This window comes from Artemia franciscana, chromosome 8 (assembly GCF_032884065.1).
Source record: "Artemia franciscana chromosome 8, ASM3288406v1, whole genome shotgun sequence".
NCBI lineage: Eukaryota > Metazoa > Arthropoda > Branchiopoda > Anostraca > Artemiidae > Artemia > Artemia franciscana.
Genome location: NC_088870.1, coordinates 3,989,742 through 4,009,868, shown reverse-complemented (window position 1 = coordinate 4,009,868; position 20,127 = coordinate 3,989,742). Strand labels below are relative to the sequence as shown.

The window sequence follows — 20,127 nt, the reverse complement described above, 5'->3', positions numbered from 1 at the left end:
TTTAGATGTCAAAACCGAATGTTTTCATTCTGCCAATGGGTCCACCAAAATCTCAAGGATTTACTGCAGTAGTACTAACATATAACCGGCTGGAGAGCTTGTACGCAATAATAAGAAATTTGGCTGCTACCCCTTCGCTGGTGCATATTGTAGTTGTTTGGAACAATCAGTTAAAAGCCCCTCCTTCACGTAAGCCTTGTACTCTTTTTATATATTTGATTGTGCTCTTAAATGACTATAATGTCATCCAACACATGAGTTTAGGGATTAAATTTAGAGGTTGGGGATCTCTCTAAAATTATCTATCACCAAAATTACCGTATATTACCATAGAGTTACCGCTTATTACCGTATAATTACCAACGGTAAACTTAATTACCTAAGGGAAGTATAAAATGCCCCCCTGCCAGGGGTGTCCATTAGTGGGGAGCGGGGAAGAGGATAATTTATTCGCCAGATCTCGCCCTAAATTATGAAACATAAATTTTCTTGGTCTTTTCAAACAATCAAAAGAAAGCACAAAATTGTACTTTCCCTTTGATTTTGAAAAATAATTTTTCTTCCCCTGCTCTTTCGTGAACTTACACCCCTGCCTCTATCTATCTTACTACGTAACCTTTTGGGAAGGTGAATGTTTTTAATTTTTTTTATGAGGGGGGGGATGAATGGTTTTGTCGTTGTTGCTATAATTATGAAATATCAAGATTTATTTTTGATTCAATTTCAGTTATAGATTTGTGTTTCTATGTTTTTGTTGATAAAATGTTTATAACATTCATTTTTATCCTTCTATCTTACCACATAACCTTTTGGGAAGGTTATTTTTCAATAAGATTATTGCTTGTTTTTATTTTATTGTATAGGAAGGAAAGGGGGGAGGTGAATAATTTTGTTGTTGCTGCCGTAATATCGAAATTTCAAGATATATTTTTAGATCCAATTTCAATTATAGATTCTTGTTTCTATGGTTTTTTTGATAGAATGTTTATAAAATTTTATTTTTATCTTTTTATTTTACCACATAACCTTTTGGGAAGGTTATTCTTCAATAAGATTATTGCTTGTTTTTATTTTATTGTATTAGGGTGCATGATTTTGTTGTTGTCGCCATAATCCAAGTCTGTGACTTACAAAAGCTTACATAGCAGCTTCCTTGACAATTCAATTCAATTCTTTTTCAATTCAATTTGTTTTATTTACACTCAATTACCAAAAATATACGCAACTCTCCCATGAATGCATTTGAAGTGTATTCTCATGGACGTGGTCACATTAATCACGCACATGATGAAATACCGTAAATGGAAGTCCAGCATTTGAATGCATGAAACAAAGCTGTCCTCTAGTGGTAGCCTATTGAATGTAGACTAAGAGACAGACCAAAGAATAGGTTCAAACGTAGCTAGACCTCCTAAATCTCAAAGTCTCTCTGTAAGTCGAGCGCGAAGACTTGTGGGCAGTGGTGTACCGGAGACGAGACTGGAGGCTCTTCTTGCATACCCCAAGTGCCTATGGAAGTACAAGAGGAACTAAGTTTTAACTTAAGTAAGTCTGAATCAAAAATTTGAATAAATTCAATAACCAATAAAAATGTTCATGTTTTGAATAATTAATTGATATTGAATTGAAGTAATTTCTGTTTTGAATTTAATAGTTAAAATATATAATTTTAATTTAATAATAATATAATAATTTGGATTTTGTGTATTTTAGGAGATCAATGGCCTAAATCGAAATCTGATTTTATTTAATAACTAATACAATTAACATTCATATTTTCATTTATTGATTAACATTTAATTGAAATAATTTCTATTTGGATTCAACAGTTCAAGTATATAGTTTGAATTTAATAGTAATTAATAATTTGAATGTGTGTATTTTAGGCGATCAGTGGTCTGATTAAAAAAAATATGAACTTATTTCATAGCTAATAGAATTAACGTTCATATTTTGATTAATTAATTAAAATTAAATTAAAGTAATTAATAATTTGAATTTGTGTATTTTAGGAGACCAGTGGCCTGAGATTCGTAAACCTTTGACCATTATAAGATCTAGCAAAAATATACTGACAAATCGGTTTCTTCCATTTAAAGAAATTCAAACCGAGGCCGTACTTTCTCTAGATGATGATATTAATATGCTTACCATCGATGAATTGGAATTTGGATATCAGGTAAGGCTTGTACTGGAGTATTTAAAATAAATGTCACATACGTACAATATCCCGAACTCGGAGGTTAGAGTGAGAAAATCATGGGGTGGAGGTATACACATACGTATGTTTTAGTAAAGTATATATGATGCACAAACACTGTCTTGCTAGAAAAGGAATTTGGTGTAGAAAAGAAATTGGCCTAGAAAAGATTAGGCATAGAACTAAGTTTTTAAGTTCTAAGTAAAGTAAGTCTTAATAAAAAATCCAAATTTATTTTATAAATAATGTCAGTAACGCCCATATTTCGATTAGTTAATAAATATTGAATTGAAATAATTTCTATTTTGAATTCAATATTTTAAACGTATATTTTGAATTTAATAAGATACTTTTATGATATACCCTTGCAGCTCAAGAAGTGAAGTTAGGTTAATCCTAATAAAATGTACCTAAGCATGATAAAAATATAATATTTTGGATATAAATTTGGGCTATATATTTGCACGTTAGGGGGGGGGGTAAATTTCAACGGGTCTGGATGCAAAATGTGTTAGCTACAATTATCCTGATATTATGAAGTAAGGATTATTTTTTGAATTTGCACTGTCTATATACTTTACCCCCACCACACTCCTAATGTGAAAATATATAGCCCAAATTATATATTTCCCATCTTTTCTGTCAATTCTTTTTGTCTTTTCTTACGCTAAGTTGAAAGAAACTAGCGAAATAAACTGGTTTATAGTGCATTAATGCATGAACGACTTGAGCTGCAGGTGGTAGATCATACAGGTACACTTGAATATTTGTATTTTAGGAGATCAGTGGCCTGATATTTGTAAGCCTTTGACCATTATAAAATCTAGTAAAAACATACTGTCAAATCGTTTTCTTCCGTCTAAATAAACTCTACCAGCCCTTAATAAATGTGCCTAGCTTGGAGATAATTCTACTTAAAGTCCCCATAGATGTAGGCCTATAGATTGAATGAAGGTTATAAAACGCTCTAAATTATAAGTGATACGCAAAACTTGAATAATAATAAGTATAAATAATTAATTAATAATAATATAATAATATAATAATAATATAAATAATAATAATTAATTAATTATAAGTATATTCAAAACTTGAATATATTTACAAACTTACACCGTAACTTCGGGGATCGTGTTATATTGACGTAGAAAAATTTTTAAGAATATTAGCAAGATTTAAGAAATGCTAAAATTGGCCTAGAAAAGAATAAGAAAGGATAGAACATGGATAAAATTTGATTTGCAAAGTGTAAATCAAAGTAACAAAAAATACATATTCAATGCTTTTCAATCAGAAGGAGAACGAGATACCAAAAACAAATGACGAGATCTTCTGAAGAGTTAATTAAAATTTAAAGCTACACTACGAAAAAAAAGTCTCAAATCCATAAGTGGTATATACAACTCAGTAATTTGAAAGAAGGTATGAGACCGAAGGGGAAGAAAGAGGCATTGTCATTTGGATGATTTGTGCTTTTAATAGAAAGTTTCTTTTTAAGGGCTAGCGTTGAATTTTAACTATACATGAAAGTCTTTTTTTTTTAACCGGATTAGACCTCACTATTAATTTATCTAGCATCCGTTCGCTTGCTATGACTGGTCCTCAGAGTTCGCATCTCTCCGCTCAGTCTGATTTTCAGATATTTGCCCCTCACATAGTGCCTCTTGCTTCTCTCGAGCCTTCAATATTCACACCTGTCTATTGATTTTTTAAACTCTATTGGATTTTCTTTTAAACAAAAATTCACAATGCATTCCCATATTAAATTTAGAGAAAACATTGGCTCGTGCCTCTAGTGCAAACAGATACGCAAGTGTACATTTTGGCTTTATTGAAATTTTTTATTTATTTAAGTAAAATTTATGTATTGTTATTCTTTATTAAAATGTATGAATGTATTTATACAATGCCATCTGTTCAAATGTTATTTTATTATGGTGTTACATTTCTCTTTTCTTCTTTTTTTGTCGTGTCTATTTTTATTCAGAATCATTTAGCTAAAATTGCGAAAAAATATCAACAAATTAGCACGAGCTTAGTGTTATCAGCATTGACATGTTCCAATCCGTAAAACCTGGCATAGCCATCTTATGGCTGACATTGATGTGTCTCAATCCGCAAACAGGGACTAGCCGTTTTAGCCTTTCTTTCTAGCGCTGGCAAGTGGTATTGAAACACATTTCTTTCAGTTAATTGTTTGATTTACGGTCAGTCAAAAAAGTACCAAAATTATGATGAAACGATATATTTTCTGATCCACCTATTCCATATGAAGCGGCTGGAAAGGGATAAAATGGCTACTTCATTTTACTTGCCATTTTATGATAGTTACAATATAATGTTTATGGTAATTTTCCTACATTTTTAACACTAGAGTTTTTTTTCTTTCTGTTTTTAATGCTGTTCATATTGAAATATATTTGAAAAATGATACCATTTTTAGAATATCTTCTGCGGTACTAAAGCTAAGTTTTATTCTGTCTCATTCGTTCATTAATTTGTTATTGCAAAATAATTCTAACATAAAATCATTATAAATAAATAATAAGGCTTAAAAGCAAAGCCCGAATGAGCCAGAAATTTAAACAGGACTAAAGAAACAGATGCTCTGTTTCTTTTTTCTTCAGAAAGAAAGAACTTTTGCTCTCCAGTGAAGTGAGATCCTTTTGCTCCAGGAAGCTAGGAGTTATTCTAAGATAAAATAATTTCCTCCCTGATGAGTCCATATTGCCTCTTTTCACGTCTTAAATCAGACTAGTCATGGAATATGCATACCCTTTTTTTGCCCGTGCTATCAAATAGCCATATCGCTCCTCTCCACCGTGCTCAAAATTGAGCAGCTCTCGCAGCAACTTCTGGAAACCCTGACGCAAGACCCATGCAATCGATCCAGGATCGTTTCAACATGGTAATTATGTTAGTCTCTTTTACAAATACGTGTGTCCCCTCCATCAGAGGAGTTATCGAAGTTTGCTTATGAAGGAGCTAAACCTTTAAGGGAATCTCGTCAAAATACAGCCCGGTATGACTACCTGGAGCAGGGTATATCCAGTCGGGAATCCCTAAATATGGGCTTTGCCTGACAAGCCATCGTCATTTGGAATAGCCTCCCAGCATAGTTAATCCCTGAAAACTATTCCCTAGAAACATTCAAGCGAAGGTACAACAAATATTCAAAGGCAAGTATAAAATAAAACAATGAAATTACTTGGACTAGTGGCATATCATCTTTGTCGATAGAGCAGGGAAAATTTAAATAAAAAAAAGATGCACTTTGAACTTTACGCACCACAAACTCAAAGAATTTTAAAGCAATACTAAGTTAAGAAAGAAAGTTAGTGTACTTAAGAAATCTAATTAATGCATTAGAAAGTAAAGCTTGAGCGAACCAAATATTTAAGATTAGATCTTTAATAAAGGAGAAGAAAGAAATGACAGTTGAACAACACTTTAAAAAAAAGGAAATTCATTGCACTACAAAAAAGAAAATCCAAAGAATCTTATCCTGACGAAATGATGGGTAGTGACAACGAGGGGAAGAAAATGAATTAAGTAATTTAGCTTAGTGGAAAAAAAAGTGATCTGTAATTAACTTAATAGTTCGTCAAAGCAGTTCATTAACTTAATGAACTTAACGTCCGTTAATAATTTAACAGACGATTTCAAGTGAAAATACTAGAGCTAAGTGTTTTATTTGCTGAATTATTTGCCAGAGACTGTTCTGACCTGTACCAGAGTACAAATCTGTAGATGGACACCTATATGCATCTCTATACATTTTGGTCTCACCGTGCAGTCAGTAGTAAGATGCTAAAACCATTCATTTGATCAGATTCTCCATGAAATCGTGATGGATCCTATTTAATTTAAACATTTTATTAACCTTCAAAAGCGGAGAGTGTACAAGCAAGAAAAACAACAGAACACACTACCCATAAAACAGCAAAACCTTAATCAAACAAGTTTAAACTGGCTGAATAAATAAGGTGACCCTAAATGTAAACATTTATGTAAAACAAATCCATCAGTCAGATTAGACTTCAATCTTTTGACTGCTTCTCACACTGCCTGGAATATTCTGCGTGAGTCATCTAAACTCGTAAAGTTGGGTAACTCAATGGTCTTCAGAAAATTATGAAAGTTTTTGTATCTCCAGGTAATTCATGTTTTAATACCTTCGCATGGTACATGTCTCTAGGCCAAGCGGCGAATGTGTGTTTGGTTTGTTTATTGCGTTGGGAATATCTTTCTGACTTAGTTTCCAGCTTTTAGAGCCTTGTGGAGGGAGGGGGGTGGATACTTGACGATAAATTGGCTTTTACCGCTCAAATTTATTGTTGAATTAATGTTTGTTGAATAAGTCCATTTTTCTATCTATCTACCTATTTTATAAAATGACTCTAAATCTGAATATGAACTCTAAACTAAGTGCAGTTTAAATTTATACGTTACCAGATCTAAAATAGCTCTAAATCTAATTTTGAATTTTCGACGGGAAATTCAAAACTAATAAATTTTATTCTAGCAATAATTATAATATTTAATGGGCACAACCTGTATCGTATATTTTAAACGTCATCTAGATTTTGACTACTCTAAAGAATCACAGCTAACCAAAATAATACCAATTTAATGAGTTTTGCTATTTCATCTCAGATTGTGTCTTCAGCTTTTTTTCAATGTTTATTATTTTTATTTGAAACCTACATCATTTCTAAAGAATTTATTTCTTTCTGCAGTCTTGCTCAAAGGAAGGTTTAAAATATGCAAAAAGTGCAAGCAAAATTCGAAATTATTTAACGCTTTTCCAGCAAAGAATACAACTTTAACAACCTTCCGCCGTAAATAATTACGACCCCCTCCCTATGAAAGTGTTTATATAGATGACTCTATTCTTCGAAATAAGGAATTAGCTTCATAAATTAGTTTTTTTTCTATTTTAGGTTTGGAGAGAGTTTCCTGATAGGATTGTTGGATTTCCCAGTAGGACTCATACTTGGAGCAATATAAGTAACTCTTGGGTATACGATTCGGAATGGGGAAATAGTTATTCCTTAGTTCTTACTGGAGCATCTTTTTACCATAAGGTAAGCTACAGAATAAGTAGGTTACCATCAAATAAGCTATAGTGCGCATATTGGTAGATTATTGTACTCTAGAAATGGTTGCCTCCTGCTGAAGTATTTCGATATTGCAAATAATTGCAAATGCTTTACGATATTGCAAATAAGAAATTTTTTAAGCTTGGAAAATGGTTAATTTTTATTTGTTTAGTAATGTTTGTTTTTTGTTTAGGCAAATTTTCAAAAGTTTTCATTTCAACGCTGGAAAAAACGCTTCGAGAATCTATTAATTCCTCCTTTGCTACCTCAAGTGCAGCCTATCCCTGGACTAACGCCCAGACCACCTACTGCTCTGTTAATATCGACCTACCTAACCTCGACGAAATCCAATCAGCTATAGAGAAGTTAAAAAGGCATAAAGCACCGGAACCCGATGCATAGAGAAGCTCTACGGCATAATCGATAAAATATGGAAGTAAGAACGATTCCCCCAAAAGTGGCAAACTCCATAATTCTATCTATCTTCAAGAAGGGAGATGCCACCCAATGTATAACTTATAGAGGAATTTCACTGATGCACATTATAGCCAAAATTTTAGCCATGATCCTCCTCAGCTGGTTTAGTCCTACCGCAACAAAAGAATCAGGTCCAACCTGATTTTAGCCATGATCCTTCCATTCCTGGTCGGAAACCAGGCTTGGTTGGACCTGATTCTTTTGTTGCGGTAGGACTAAACCGGCTGAGCCGGCTCCGGTCGACCAGGAGCCAGTTTAGTCCTACCGCAACAAAAGAATCAGGTCCAACCAAGCCTGGTTTCCGACCAGGAATGGGATGCCTTGACCAGCTATTTATGTTCAGGCAAATCCTTGAACATAGAGTAAAACACCAGCAGTTCACGGTTGGGCTGTCTATAGACTTCATAAGGCATGTGACTCAGTTCTAAAAAACGACATGTGGGCTGCTATAACTGAAGACAGCTAAGTTCCAGACAAGCTGGTAAGACTTATGACAGTGTTTGACGATAATACACGCGCCAAAATCCAGGCTGATGGAGAGCTCTCCTGGATGTTCCTCATAGAACACGTTGTAACACAGGGATGCATCCTTTCATCTGTGCTTTTCAACTTGGTAATTGACTGGATAATGAATGCCCACGGCACTGTTGGGCTTTGATGGCGTGAAAGTTAGCCCTAATTTTAACCTGAGAGATCGAAAATACGCGGACGACATCAGTCTCGTGTCTTTGACCGTCAAGAAGCCCAGGAAATCCATCACCCCTCAATCAGTTGGTCTCAAAATCAGCATTCCCGAAACTAAACCCTTCATCGCTAATGCGGCAAATCTGATACAGCCTATCTATCTCCAACAAGCTGAAATTGAGGTGGTGGAAGAATTCAAAGTACCTAGGATCTCTGATCAATGGCAACGAAAGCAGCTCAAAGGAAGTCCACACTCAAATGGCATCCGCAGCAAAAGTGTTTGCCGAGCTCAACTCTTGTCGATGGCGGAAGCGTCTAATCCCGCTACACACAGGGGTCCATATCTACGAGGCACTCGTCATATCTGTTCTCCTATATGTATGTATGTCTTGGGTGTTGAAAGCATCGGAGGTACATGATCTGAAAGTTTTTGACCATTCTTGCCTTCGTTTGATCCTTGGCGTCAGACTATCCGACAGAATGAGCAATGCAGATCCCCGTCGATCGTGCTCCCAGCACCTTGACATCAGGTCAGTTATCAAGAAACACCGTCCACGCTGTTACTGGCACATCCAACGTCGACCACATGAGGTGCTGACGTAAAAAGCCCTTTACGGCCAGCTTCTCCATTGCTGGATGAAACGCCAAGAGAGACAATGCAAAACATGGCTTGCCTGCGTCAAAGCTGACCACGAGCCCAATGGGGGATTTGGTCGCTCTTGCCGACGGTGGGATAAGAACTGTCTCAAAACCACTTGGGAATGGACCGTAGACAGCCAAAGATGGAGCTAAGTCGTTGACTAAGTATTGCATGCCAAGGAAGGCTTTTAACCGTTGTCCTGAACCAAGTACAAGTAAGTAAGTACGTTACTTATTAAATGTCGGTAACCTTTTTTTTGTAAATCTAGAAACTTGACTTCTGTAGAAACTATCAGGATAGAGGCAGGTATTGCGATGGATATCTCTCTTGCCTCATCTTATCCCAGGGTTTTCTTAAAGATTTGAATCTGAACTATCAGACAGTAGTGGGCATCACAAGTAAAGCAAGAACCCTGTGAGTGCCAGAGACTTGAACTTCTAATTGAAAATATCCACCTTATCTCATGACGGGCTGCGCTTTTCTGTGTTTTTCCTTGTATTCTTTCTTAAAGTGCTTCTCTATCTGCACATTGAAGAAACTGCATTTCAGCTTGAAACTCCAACCGTCATTGAAAAAAAAAACATTAAAATCCCCAGGCCGGAGAAATAACCTGCAGATGTAAATTCTTATCACTGACAAAATTAATCCAGGGAAATTCACTCATTGGGCGCTATTCATGTCAAGGCCCTACTCACGAAATTAAAAGACTTTAAGGTGTCACCTGAACGATGGGAGACTACATTTGCCAGGCCCTTTTGTGGACTCGATCTAAACTGACCGTTTTTTATTTCAGCCCCATGGAGAATTTTTATATATATTTTTTTTTACTAATTTAAATTTTTATGGCACTTGGTATCTACCAAGTCACATATAGTGATCGAAAATTCTGTCGTTCGGTCTGTCTGTCTGTCTGTCTTTCCCGATTTGCTACTTGAGGCACTTCCAGGTAAGCTAGGACGATGGAATTTGGCAGGCATATCAGGAACCAGACCAGATTAAATTAGAAATTGTCGTTTTCCCGATTCGACCATCTAGGGGGGGGGGGCGGGTTAAATCGGAAAAATTAGAAAAAAGGAGGTATTTTTAACTTACGAACGGGTGATCGGATCTTAATGAAATTTGGTGTTTGGAAGGATATTGTGTCTCAGAGCTCTTATTTTAAATTCCGACCGGATCCGGTGACATTGGGGGGAGTTGGGGGGGGGGACCTAAAATATTGGAAAACGTTTAGAGCGGACGGATCGGGATGAAACTTTGTGGGAAAAATAATCACAAGTCACAGTTACGTAATTGACATAACCGAAACGGATCCGCTCTCTTTGGGGGAGTTTTTAATTCTGAAAAATTAGAAAAATTTGGTATTTTTAACTTACGAAGGAGTGATCGGATCTTAATGAAATTTGATGTTTGGAATGATATCGTGTCTCAAAGCTCTTATTCTAAATCCCGACCGAATAAGGTGACATTGGGGGGAGTTTGGGGGGAACCTAAAATCTTGGAAAACGCTTAGAGTGGAGGGATCGGGATGAAACTTGGTAGGAAAAATAAGCAAGTCCTAGATACGTGATTGACATAACCGAAACGGATCCGCTCTCTTTGGGGGAGTTAGGGGGGAAGGGTTAATTCTAAAAAATTATAAAAATAAGGTATTTTTAACTTACGAAGAAGTGATTGGATCTGAATGAAATTTCATATTTAGAAGAACCTCGTAACTCAGGTCTCTTATTTTAAATCCCGACCGGATTCAGTTTCTTTGGGGGGTGGGGAGCTGGAAATCTTGGAAAACGCTTAAACCGGAGAGATCAGGATGAAACTTGGCGGGAAGAATAAGCACAAGTCTAAGATAAGCGACTGGCATAACCGGACTGGAACTGCCTTCTTCGGTGGAGTTGGGGGGGGATTTGGAAAAATTAGAAAAAACGAGGTATTTGTAACTTATGAACGGGTGATCAGATCTTAATAAAGTTTGATATTTACAAGGTCATTGGTGTCATCGGGGGGATGGTCCCCTCAGTGCCTAGATATTGGCTTGACTGGTCTAGGATTGACTAAGCCCTATATGTTAAGTTGGCGGATTCAGTTGTGAATAAAACGATTTTACCATTGTTTTTCCAGCTGTCCCAAAATGCATGTTTAATGTGCAGAAATCATCCATGCTTTTTATTTTGTAGAGGGAAGGGCTGTTCCTTTACAACAAGTTGGTATAGGAATCATTCCCAGTTGGTTGTAAAATTCGGATTTTGTCAGATGCTGTTAAACAAAATTTCTGATTCAGTGTTTAAATTTTGTTTTCTTTACTCAATTTTTTTTTACCATCTTTCCTTGGCGCTCGCTTTTTTTACTAGTTAAATCTCCATTTCTTTGATTTTACTGGGACTAGTCTGTACTGGGGCTAGTCAGCAAAAGATAGCCAAACCACGTGGCACCAATTAGCTTAAAGAGATATTGCTTTTATTTGAAAGTGTAGCTATATTTAGGTGTCAACTGATTGTTCAAGTTCAAATACAAATTTTTACTTTTGACAGTCACAAGGAAATAAATAAAAAACTTCATTTCTGTGATGGGGAGATACCTATGGGGGTTTGCTGTCGCGTGAAAGTTAAATATTTAGTTAAATATATTCTAATTTAATCAAATTAATGACTTATAACGTAAATGATAATCAATAAAAATTGAAACAGAAATAAAGAAATTAAATACAACTAACTGAATTAAAAATGATAATTGATAATTAAAATATAGAGGAAAAATAATAATAACACATTCAGTCTTCATCACTCATCGACACTCAACTCCCCTCTCTTCCACCTTATCCCCTTGCAAACCCTTACCTCCCCAACTCACATGTTCTGCCCTTCCTACCCTATCTTCCGTATCGAAATTCAACAACTATCCTCCCTCCAAAAATTTTTTAATTTCTGTCTAAACTAAGTACCTGTGCTTCTGCCTTAGTTCTCGTTGGCGGCAAATTCCAAACAGTTCGACCTATATGTTTCATTGAAAATGAACTTTGGGTACTATGACGTAGCTAAAAAAAAAATGTCCCTAAGCCTAGTTCCATAATTTTGCAGCTCACTTTGGGTATGGTAAAAACTCTTAAGATCATTGGGGTCTAAACTATAAATATTCTGAATACAAATACTGCAGCCTGGTAATCTCCTATTTCACCAACATTAAGGAACCTTCGGGACGTAAAGCAAATACTCATGTCAGGCACATCCTGGACATACCTACTGTTTGTTCTGAGAACTTTATTTTGTAGAGTCTGCACTCTTTTATAGTTGCAAAGAAGTTCCTCCTCCATAGGAGGTAACTGCAGGAGATGTATGGATAAACCAACGAGTAGTGTACAGAAAGTACTGCAGACGAAGAAATTATTAAATGCACAATAAAGCATAAATTATTAGCGTCGAAAATAGTTGTCAAGGTTAATTAATTCGTTTTACTAATTAATTAGTTTAATTAATTAGTTTTAATATGTATTTTCATGGTTTAACGTGGCACTAAATAGTTCATAATTTTGAAACAACGAAAACAGGAATCCTGAAATTCGTAGTTTTCAGCCTTTATTTTAGTAGCTTACCCTAATTTTACTAAATTTTACAACAATTGAATAATAACTTCAGTGTATCGATTGATTGAGCGTTAAATATGATTGTTAATTATATTATTGGTAATCTGTAAATGGATAATTAGTTTTAACTAATTAAATGCATTATTAGTGTTAAATTGTATTATTTACTGATTAAATCATTAAAATCATTAATATAAATGAGCTGTTATGCTGGGTGGTCGCCTTTGAATTATTTGTCTTATTTAATTTTTTTTAATATTTGGTGAATGATGACTTATGCTTACTTTCGACACGACTGCCTGTCCATGGATTATCCTTTGCGGTTGATTGTGTATGGCTATGCTGTTTGACCTATGTAATTGCATGGATGAGTAGGGTTAAGGCCTCATTCAATTACTGATCTATTTAAATTACTAAAGTCGGAAAACAGTTTTCCTTTCTTTTTCTGCCTTTTTTTTTCTTTTATGGTGTGGGTTTGTTTCTGTGTTTGTGTCTTCTTTTTTTTCAATATAATTAAATATTAATACCGTTGAAGTATTATTTCTTTAGGCTAATTAAAGTTTCTTTTAGTACTGGCACCATATCTATGCTACAGACCTACCACCAGCAGTGAAGAAATTTGTTGATGATCACATGAATTGTGAGGATATAGCGATGAATTTTCTTGTTGCGAATAAAACTGGAAAGTCACCAATCAAGGTATTTTATTTTAATTGTGTAACCAGTTGAGTGGGCTCTAATCAGTTAGTCTTTATTCTTGGTCAAATTAATATTAATCTAGAGTTTGATCGCTGAAGCTTCAAGTCAGTTAATCACTTGTGATTGTTTGAATTGACTAATCAATTACGAATTTTCTCGTTGCAAACAAAACTTGAAAACCATCAATCAAAGTATTGATTTTGATTGTGTCATCTATTTAATTAACATTACTCAGTTGTTCATTAGTCTTCACCAAATTGATTTTGTATCTTGAATTTGAAATTCTTGAATTAGACAGTTCGTGGTAACGAACTGTAAGTAAGGAGCGACCCGGCTTAATAGTACCTGAAACTCTAAAAAAAACGGAATTTTGATAACAATAGGCATATTAAAAGAACCAAACAAATAAATTAAAGTCACCAGACAAATACATTAAACTGATTCGTGCTATGTACGAGAATAATACTGCTGCGGTAATACTGGTCCACGTTTATATGGATCATCTTGATGGACTTCGTCTTAAGGAGCACAGGAAAGGCAATTGGAGACCACGGAATCAAATGGGAGGAAAAACTCTCCTGGACTTTTGATTATGCTGATGATTTAAGCATATTAGATGAAAGTGTGAGCAAAATGAATGAATTTTTAATGGTTTTGCGATTTCAGTTTTGCGTTTTATCTAGAATAGACTTGAAAATTAATGATAAGAAGACTAAGTCATTAAGGCTAGGAATAAGTGAAGATGAAAAGGTGACGTTGGGTAACGAAAAGATTGATCAGGTGGACAGCTTCACTTACCTTGGTAGTATTATTCGTAAAGACGGTGGGAGCAGTGAAGATGTTAAAAGTAGAATAGCTAAGGCTCAGGGTGTTTTTTCACAGTTAAAAAAAAGTTTGGAAGAATAGGAAGATAAGTTTGCAAACCAAGATTAGAATATTGGAAGCTACAGTGATGAAAGTGGTCAAATATGGCTCTGAATTATGGGCGCACCGAAAAGCGGGCGAAAATTTATTAGATGTTTACCAGAGAAATTGCCTACGGATTGTTCCGGGTACCCTGCTGACTGACCGTATTTCAAACAGTAGATTGTACGAAAAATGTGTTTCAATCCCGCTTTCTAGGGCTATAATGAAAGAAAGGTTGAGATGGCTAAGCTAAGTTCTGCGGATGAAGAATGACAGATTGCCGAAGATTGTCCTTTTTGACCAACCGTCTAGGGCTACACGGAAAGCAGGTCGTCCTCATCTGGGGTGGGAGGATGTCATAAATAAATATTTAAAGGAAATGGGAACTTCCTGGGAGGGTGTAAAGAGGGAGGCCTTGAATAGATTGTTTTGGAGGAGGAGCGTGCTTAGCTGTGTTGGCCTCAGGCGGCTTGGTGCTGCAGTGAATCACTATTAGTAGTAGTAGTATATCAAAAGAACTGGCTAATTATGCTGATTCCAAATTTATAAGTTTTATTACGTTTAGTCTTACTTAATAAAACTAAGGGATTTTTTTCCCAAAATCGTCCTATCAAAATTTTGAAAAGGCCCAATAACTATGTTTTTGGAGATAACATGACCTCCCACAGTCCCTGGGGAAAGGTTTTTGAATTAAAAATTTTGCCCATTGTTTACGCATAGTATTTGTTATTGGGAAGCATACATACATATTTAGGGTGGAAAGACGAATTTTCTACTGTTTTTTTTCATGGGGGACTTTCTACGGAGAGGGGAGTTTCTAATGGGTGAACTCTTTAGGAGAAATTTTACACTGGGGGAATTTGCCAGAATTCCTATACGAAATTTCTTTATATGTCTTGCTTTCTCTTTACAGATTCAATTTTACGTGTGGGGATGTTAAGGGTAATTGTCCGGGGCAAATTTTTTGCCAGGATTGAATTGCCCAGAGGATATTTCTGTGGGGAGGGGGATTTTTCCGTGGAAGTGGAGCCAGATATCCAGGCGTTATTTAAAAAACAATCAGAAATTAATTAAAAAAACAAGCTTTTTCAATTGAAAGTAAGGAGCTACATTAAAACTTAAAACGAACAGAAATTATTATGTATATGAGGGGGGTTGTCCCCTCCTTTACACCTCGCTCTTTACGCTAAAGTTTAAATTTTGTCCCAGTTCTGTAAAAACCACTCTTGAAACACAAGGGTCGTTTAATTAGAGCAATATATAACTTTTTATAAAGTGCCAAAAACTTTGAAAAAACTTCTTTTTTTTTATCAAATCATCTTTTAACGGCGATTTTGTTTCACTTGACAGTTTTCTTCAAAGACGTTTTTAAATTTTTCGCTACTATGGGCTAGAGTTCATTTTGTACTAAGTTACAGCTCTTGCTGCAACCACGATCAGCTAAGGTCAGATCAGGTCAAGCTTGGGGTCAGATCACCGTAATTAATCCTAACCCATTAATATATTTAATAGCTTAACCTCAGCTGAAGTTCTCAAACTTTGTGAAAGTCTGCCAATCGCAGCGAAAAAAAAATATTGAAGAGTTTACGAATTCTGAGGAAATTGGAATTAATTCGTTTTTTTGGGGGGGGGGACAAAACTGAAAAAAAACACGAATCAAGGCATTTTGTATGTGTAATTTTTCAGTTAATCTAGGCAATTATTTTTTTGTTATTAGCCAAATTAAGATTAGTCTTGAGTTTATGTTCACTTGATTAATTGAGTTTATTGTCAATTACATGTGAACTTGATCAAGTTAAGATTAATCGTAATCGAATTAATATTAATCAAACAATCCATTGATTTAACCAATTAGAGCCTTTTAAATTTCAATTGATCAATCTTCAATTGATCAATTAATTAGGAACGAATTCCTCCAATTAACCAACTAGGAATTGAACCCTTTAAGACCGGTTACGAATTAAAATTTCTAATTGAAGTGAAATCGATTAGGAATTTTTTGTTGCGAAAAAACTGAAAAATCGCCAGTCCAAGTGCTTTACTTTTGTTTTTTGATTTATTTAGTTAATCTTATTCTAACAATTATTCCCAATCCCAATTAAGGTTAATCTTGAATGTGATCGGTTCAGTTCGCAGTCAATTAATTGCATACATTATCAAGTTAAGATTAAATTAAATTGGGACTAATGAGTTAATTAATCTTAATTACTGAATATATTCAGTAGTTTAGTTTTAAATCAATTGTTTGGTTATTGTGAAAGTCATGAATCAAGGTAATTGATTTTAATCATGTATTCTAACTCTATTTGGTTATGAGTCTAATTGTGTTTAATGATTATTAGAATTTTAGTCAATTATGTATTCTGTAATGCTAGCTAGAATTTATGATTCACTACACAATTTTTATACCTCTTCTTCTGACTTCTTCAAACACAAGATTGGTAAAGTAACATTTACACGCTGGTAAGAACATGACTTTAACAATTAGGAAAGATAGATTACTTTACAGTCTACCAAAAACTAAGATAAAAAAGAAAGTAATAATATAGTAAAGTAAGTTAAAGTAATTATAAAGTAAAGTAATAAGTTAAAGTAACATTTACATGCAGGTAAGAACGTGGTTTTGACTATTAGAAAAGATAGATTACTTTACCGTCTACCAAAAACAAAGATAAAACAAAAGTAATAATACGGTAAAGTAAGTAAATTAAGTTAATAATAAGGAAAAGTAAATAAGGTAAAGTAATAAGGTAAAGCAGCATTTATAGGCGGGTAAGAACGTGACTTAGACTATTAGGAAAGATAGAGTACTTATAGTAAGCAATAATAAGGTAAAGTAAATAAGTTAAAGTAATAATAAAGTAAAGTAATAAGGTAAAGTAGCATGTACAGGCAGGTAAGAACGTGTGTTTGACTATTAGAAAAGATAGATTACTTTACAGTCTACCAACAATTAAGATAAAATAAAGCAATAATAAGGTAAAGTAAGTAAATTAAGTTAATAATAAGGAAAAGTAAATAACGTAAAGCAGCATTTACAGGCGGGTAAGAACGTGACTTAGACTATTAGGAAAGATAGAGTACTTTACAGTCTACCAAAGATTAAGATAAAATAAAGTAATAATAAGGTAGAGTAAGTAAGCTAAGTAATAATAAGGTAAAGCAAATAAGCTAAAGTAATAAGTTAGAGTAGGATTTATAGGCGCGTAAGAATGTGACTTAGACTACTAGGTAAGATAGATTACTTTGCAATCTACCAAAATTTTAGATAAAATAAATTAATAATAAGGTAAAGTAAATAAGTTAAAGTAATAATAATGTAAAGTAATGAGGTAAAGTAGCATATATAGGCGGGTAAGAACGTGTCTTTGACTATTAGAAAACATAGATTACTTTACAGTCTATCAACAATTAAGATGAAATAAAGTAATAATAAGGTACAGTAAGTAAGTTAAAGTAATAATAAGGTAAAGCAAATAAGCTAAAGTAATAAGATAGAGTAGCATTTACAGGCGGGTAAGAATGTGACTTAGACTACTAGGTAAGATAGATTACTTTACAATCTACCAAAAATTTAGATAAAATAAAGTAATAATAAGGTACAAGTAAATAAGTTAAAGTAATAATAAGGTAAAGTAAATGAGTCCTATAATTTTTGAAGCATTTTATTTAAAAAACAAAAATAGCTTTTTCTCTGCTCTTATTTTTGAGGATTCCCTCTTAAACATTTAGCTAAAATTGATGTAGGGAGGAATTCTTTTGAGACAAAATTAAAAACAGAGATGAAAACGTCAAACTTTACCTTTAAGAGCGGATGGTTGAAGGGTAGGTAGCCCCCCACCTACATATTGGATAATATCTGTTCCTTTTAAATTGTAAAGTCACGGGTTTTTGTTAAAAAAGGTCTTTTTGGGGTCCCCAATTTAAGAACCTTGCTTTTTGTCAGCAGAGATTGAAGATAATCAAAAAAGTGGTTCCACAATAATAAATGGACCCTGATACGGCACCGTAAAAAGCGACCTTGAGTCCTTGTGTTTTCCTAATGTTCTATCAAAGGCATACTCTAATAATAAAATTCTGAAAAGCGATATTAGCAAACGCGAAGTATCGATCTGTTCTCCCGCCTTCCGAATCCATCAGCCGACTTACAAGGCATCAGAAAAGACTACAGTCTGTCAAGTCCATTGCGAAGAGATTTGTAAACTTTATCGGGCCCTATTTTGTTAGGGTTCTTAATTTGTTGGGAATAGATTTTGTTAAGGCCGTGATTAAGTGAACTTGAAAACATCGAGGTTCAAAATCAAAGTTAGGGTAGCCTTCTGTCTCTCAATTCTGTACAGACTGTCGATTGTCAAACACCCTTCAAATAGCACGTATTCATTGGCGGGAATAGCAGGTTAATTATACCAGCTTGTCAATCTGGTCTCAAGGAGTGTTATTGGCGATCTGAAACGATTCTTTCTGGCAAAAAACTTGTATTTTCTCCAGAAATTTCAGGTAGCTGATAATATTCTATGGGACTGTTCGAAAACAGGAAAATGGTTGCAATCATCTTACAGATTACTGTCTTCTGCTCATGGTAGTACCGATTTTGTTCTAAACGCAATATCCTTCATAGAGTACACTTGTGGAAAAGAGCGAGACATTTTCCAAGATTTCTAAGCAATTAAAGGAAATAGAGCAAAATCCAAGCAAACATTATGTAGCATCTTCAAGAAGCTACGGCCTGATATTAAAAGCGGTATCTTCCGCCAATGAATACTTGAGTACTTTTTAAATATAAATTTTCGATTTTAACATGGGATTTCCGAGTTCCATCAGTTCACTTAATCACGGTCTTAAGGATAGGACTCTAAATATTGATTTGAGAAAAAAATCTTTATTTTTTTTAGGTTGGACCTCGCAAGAAATTCAAGTGCCCATCTTGTACGAGTGAAATGTTGTCAGCTGATGCCGGTCATCTCGCCGAAAGGTCGTTGTGTGTTGATTATTTTTCCAAAGAGTTTGGAAAACTAGAACTAAAGTATGCTGAGTTCCGTGCTGACCCTGTTTTATATCGGGAGGATGTTCCTGAAGATTTTAAAATTTATGGAAATATGGGAAGTCTGTGATATGTTATTGTATTTGAATTGAAAAGAAAAAACTAATAAATGGAGTTGAAGTATCTGTCTTAAACTAGCCAGGTTCGAAGTTGAGTGTAAAGGAGTTTGTCTTGTAGCTAGTAGTGAATAGTTTGAGTGAAGTACTGGGAAAAAGAGCTTTCATGGGAGAGGGGGAAAATGAACAACTGTTGTAACTAAAAGTAATATATCACCCCCATACAAAGCTAAAAGTTTTTCTTGTTAGTTTTTGACAAAGAAATTGTTTTTGATCATTTTTTTCTCAAACCATCCTAGCCGAGCTGCTAGCGCTCCGAATTTGAAATCCTAAGGTCAGGGGTTCGAGTCCTGGTGTTGTTGGTTATTTAATTTAGAACGGGGTCAATGGTGTGACGCTGTAAGTTCAGCTGTCGACCCAGCTCTAAATGGGTACGTGGAGAAATCTGGGGAAAAACACGGAACGTGTCGGATTATTTGCCCCCAACCACGCATTATGTTTCCGGCCGAAGGCACGAAATTAGGAGATCGCTACCTACAACCCGCAGACTATTGGTCAGCCTGTGAAAAAGTTCTTTCAAGTTCAATTTTTTTTTTCTCAAACAACAAGCTGTAGACAAAAGCGCTCTTTTCTTCTAATTAATAAAAAAAAATACACAGAAGAGGTTTAAAAAACTAAAGAGTTGTATTAAACCTAAGACGAGCAGAAATAGAGTAAAATACTAATTCAAGCGAATACTAATTCAAAC

The 20,127-nt window shown here is 34.7% G+C and overlaps 1 protein-coding gene across 2 annotated transcripts in view; it reads left to right on the top strand.

Moving 5' to 3' along the window:
- Positions 1–19,446, top strand: part of LOC136029889 (exostosin-2-like) — a 73,026-nt gene extending 53,580 nt beyond the window's left edge. For both annotated transcript variants that reach the window (XM_065708370.1, XM_065708371.1), the window contains exons 8-12: positions 6–189; positions 2,013–2,179; positions 7,144–7,287; positions 13,248–13,376; positions 19,175–19,446. In XM_065708370.1, coding sequence (XP_065564442.1) covers positions 6–189; positions 2,013–2,179; positions 7,144–7,287; positions 13,248–13,376; positions 19,175–19,393 — 843 coding nt within the window. In that variant the 3' untranslated portion in view covers positions 19,394–19,446. The remainder of the gene's footprint in view (positions 1–5; positions 190–2,012; positions 2,180–7,143; positions 7,288–13,247; positions 13,377–19,174) is intronic.
- Positions 19,447–20,127: the final 681 nt, after the last annotated feature.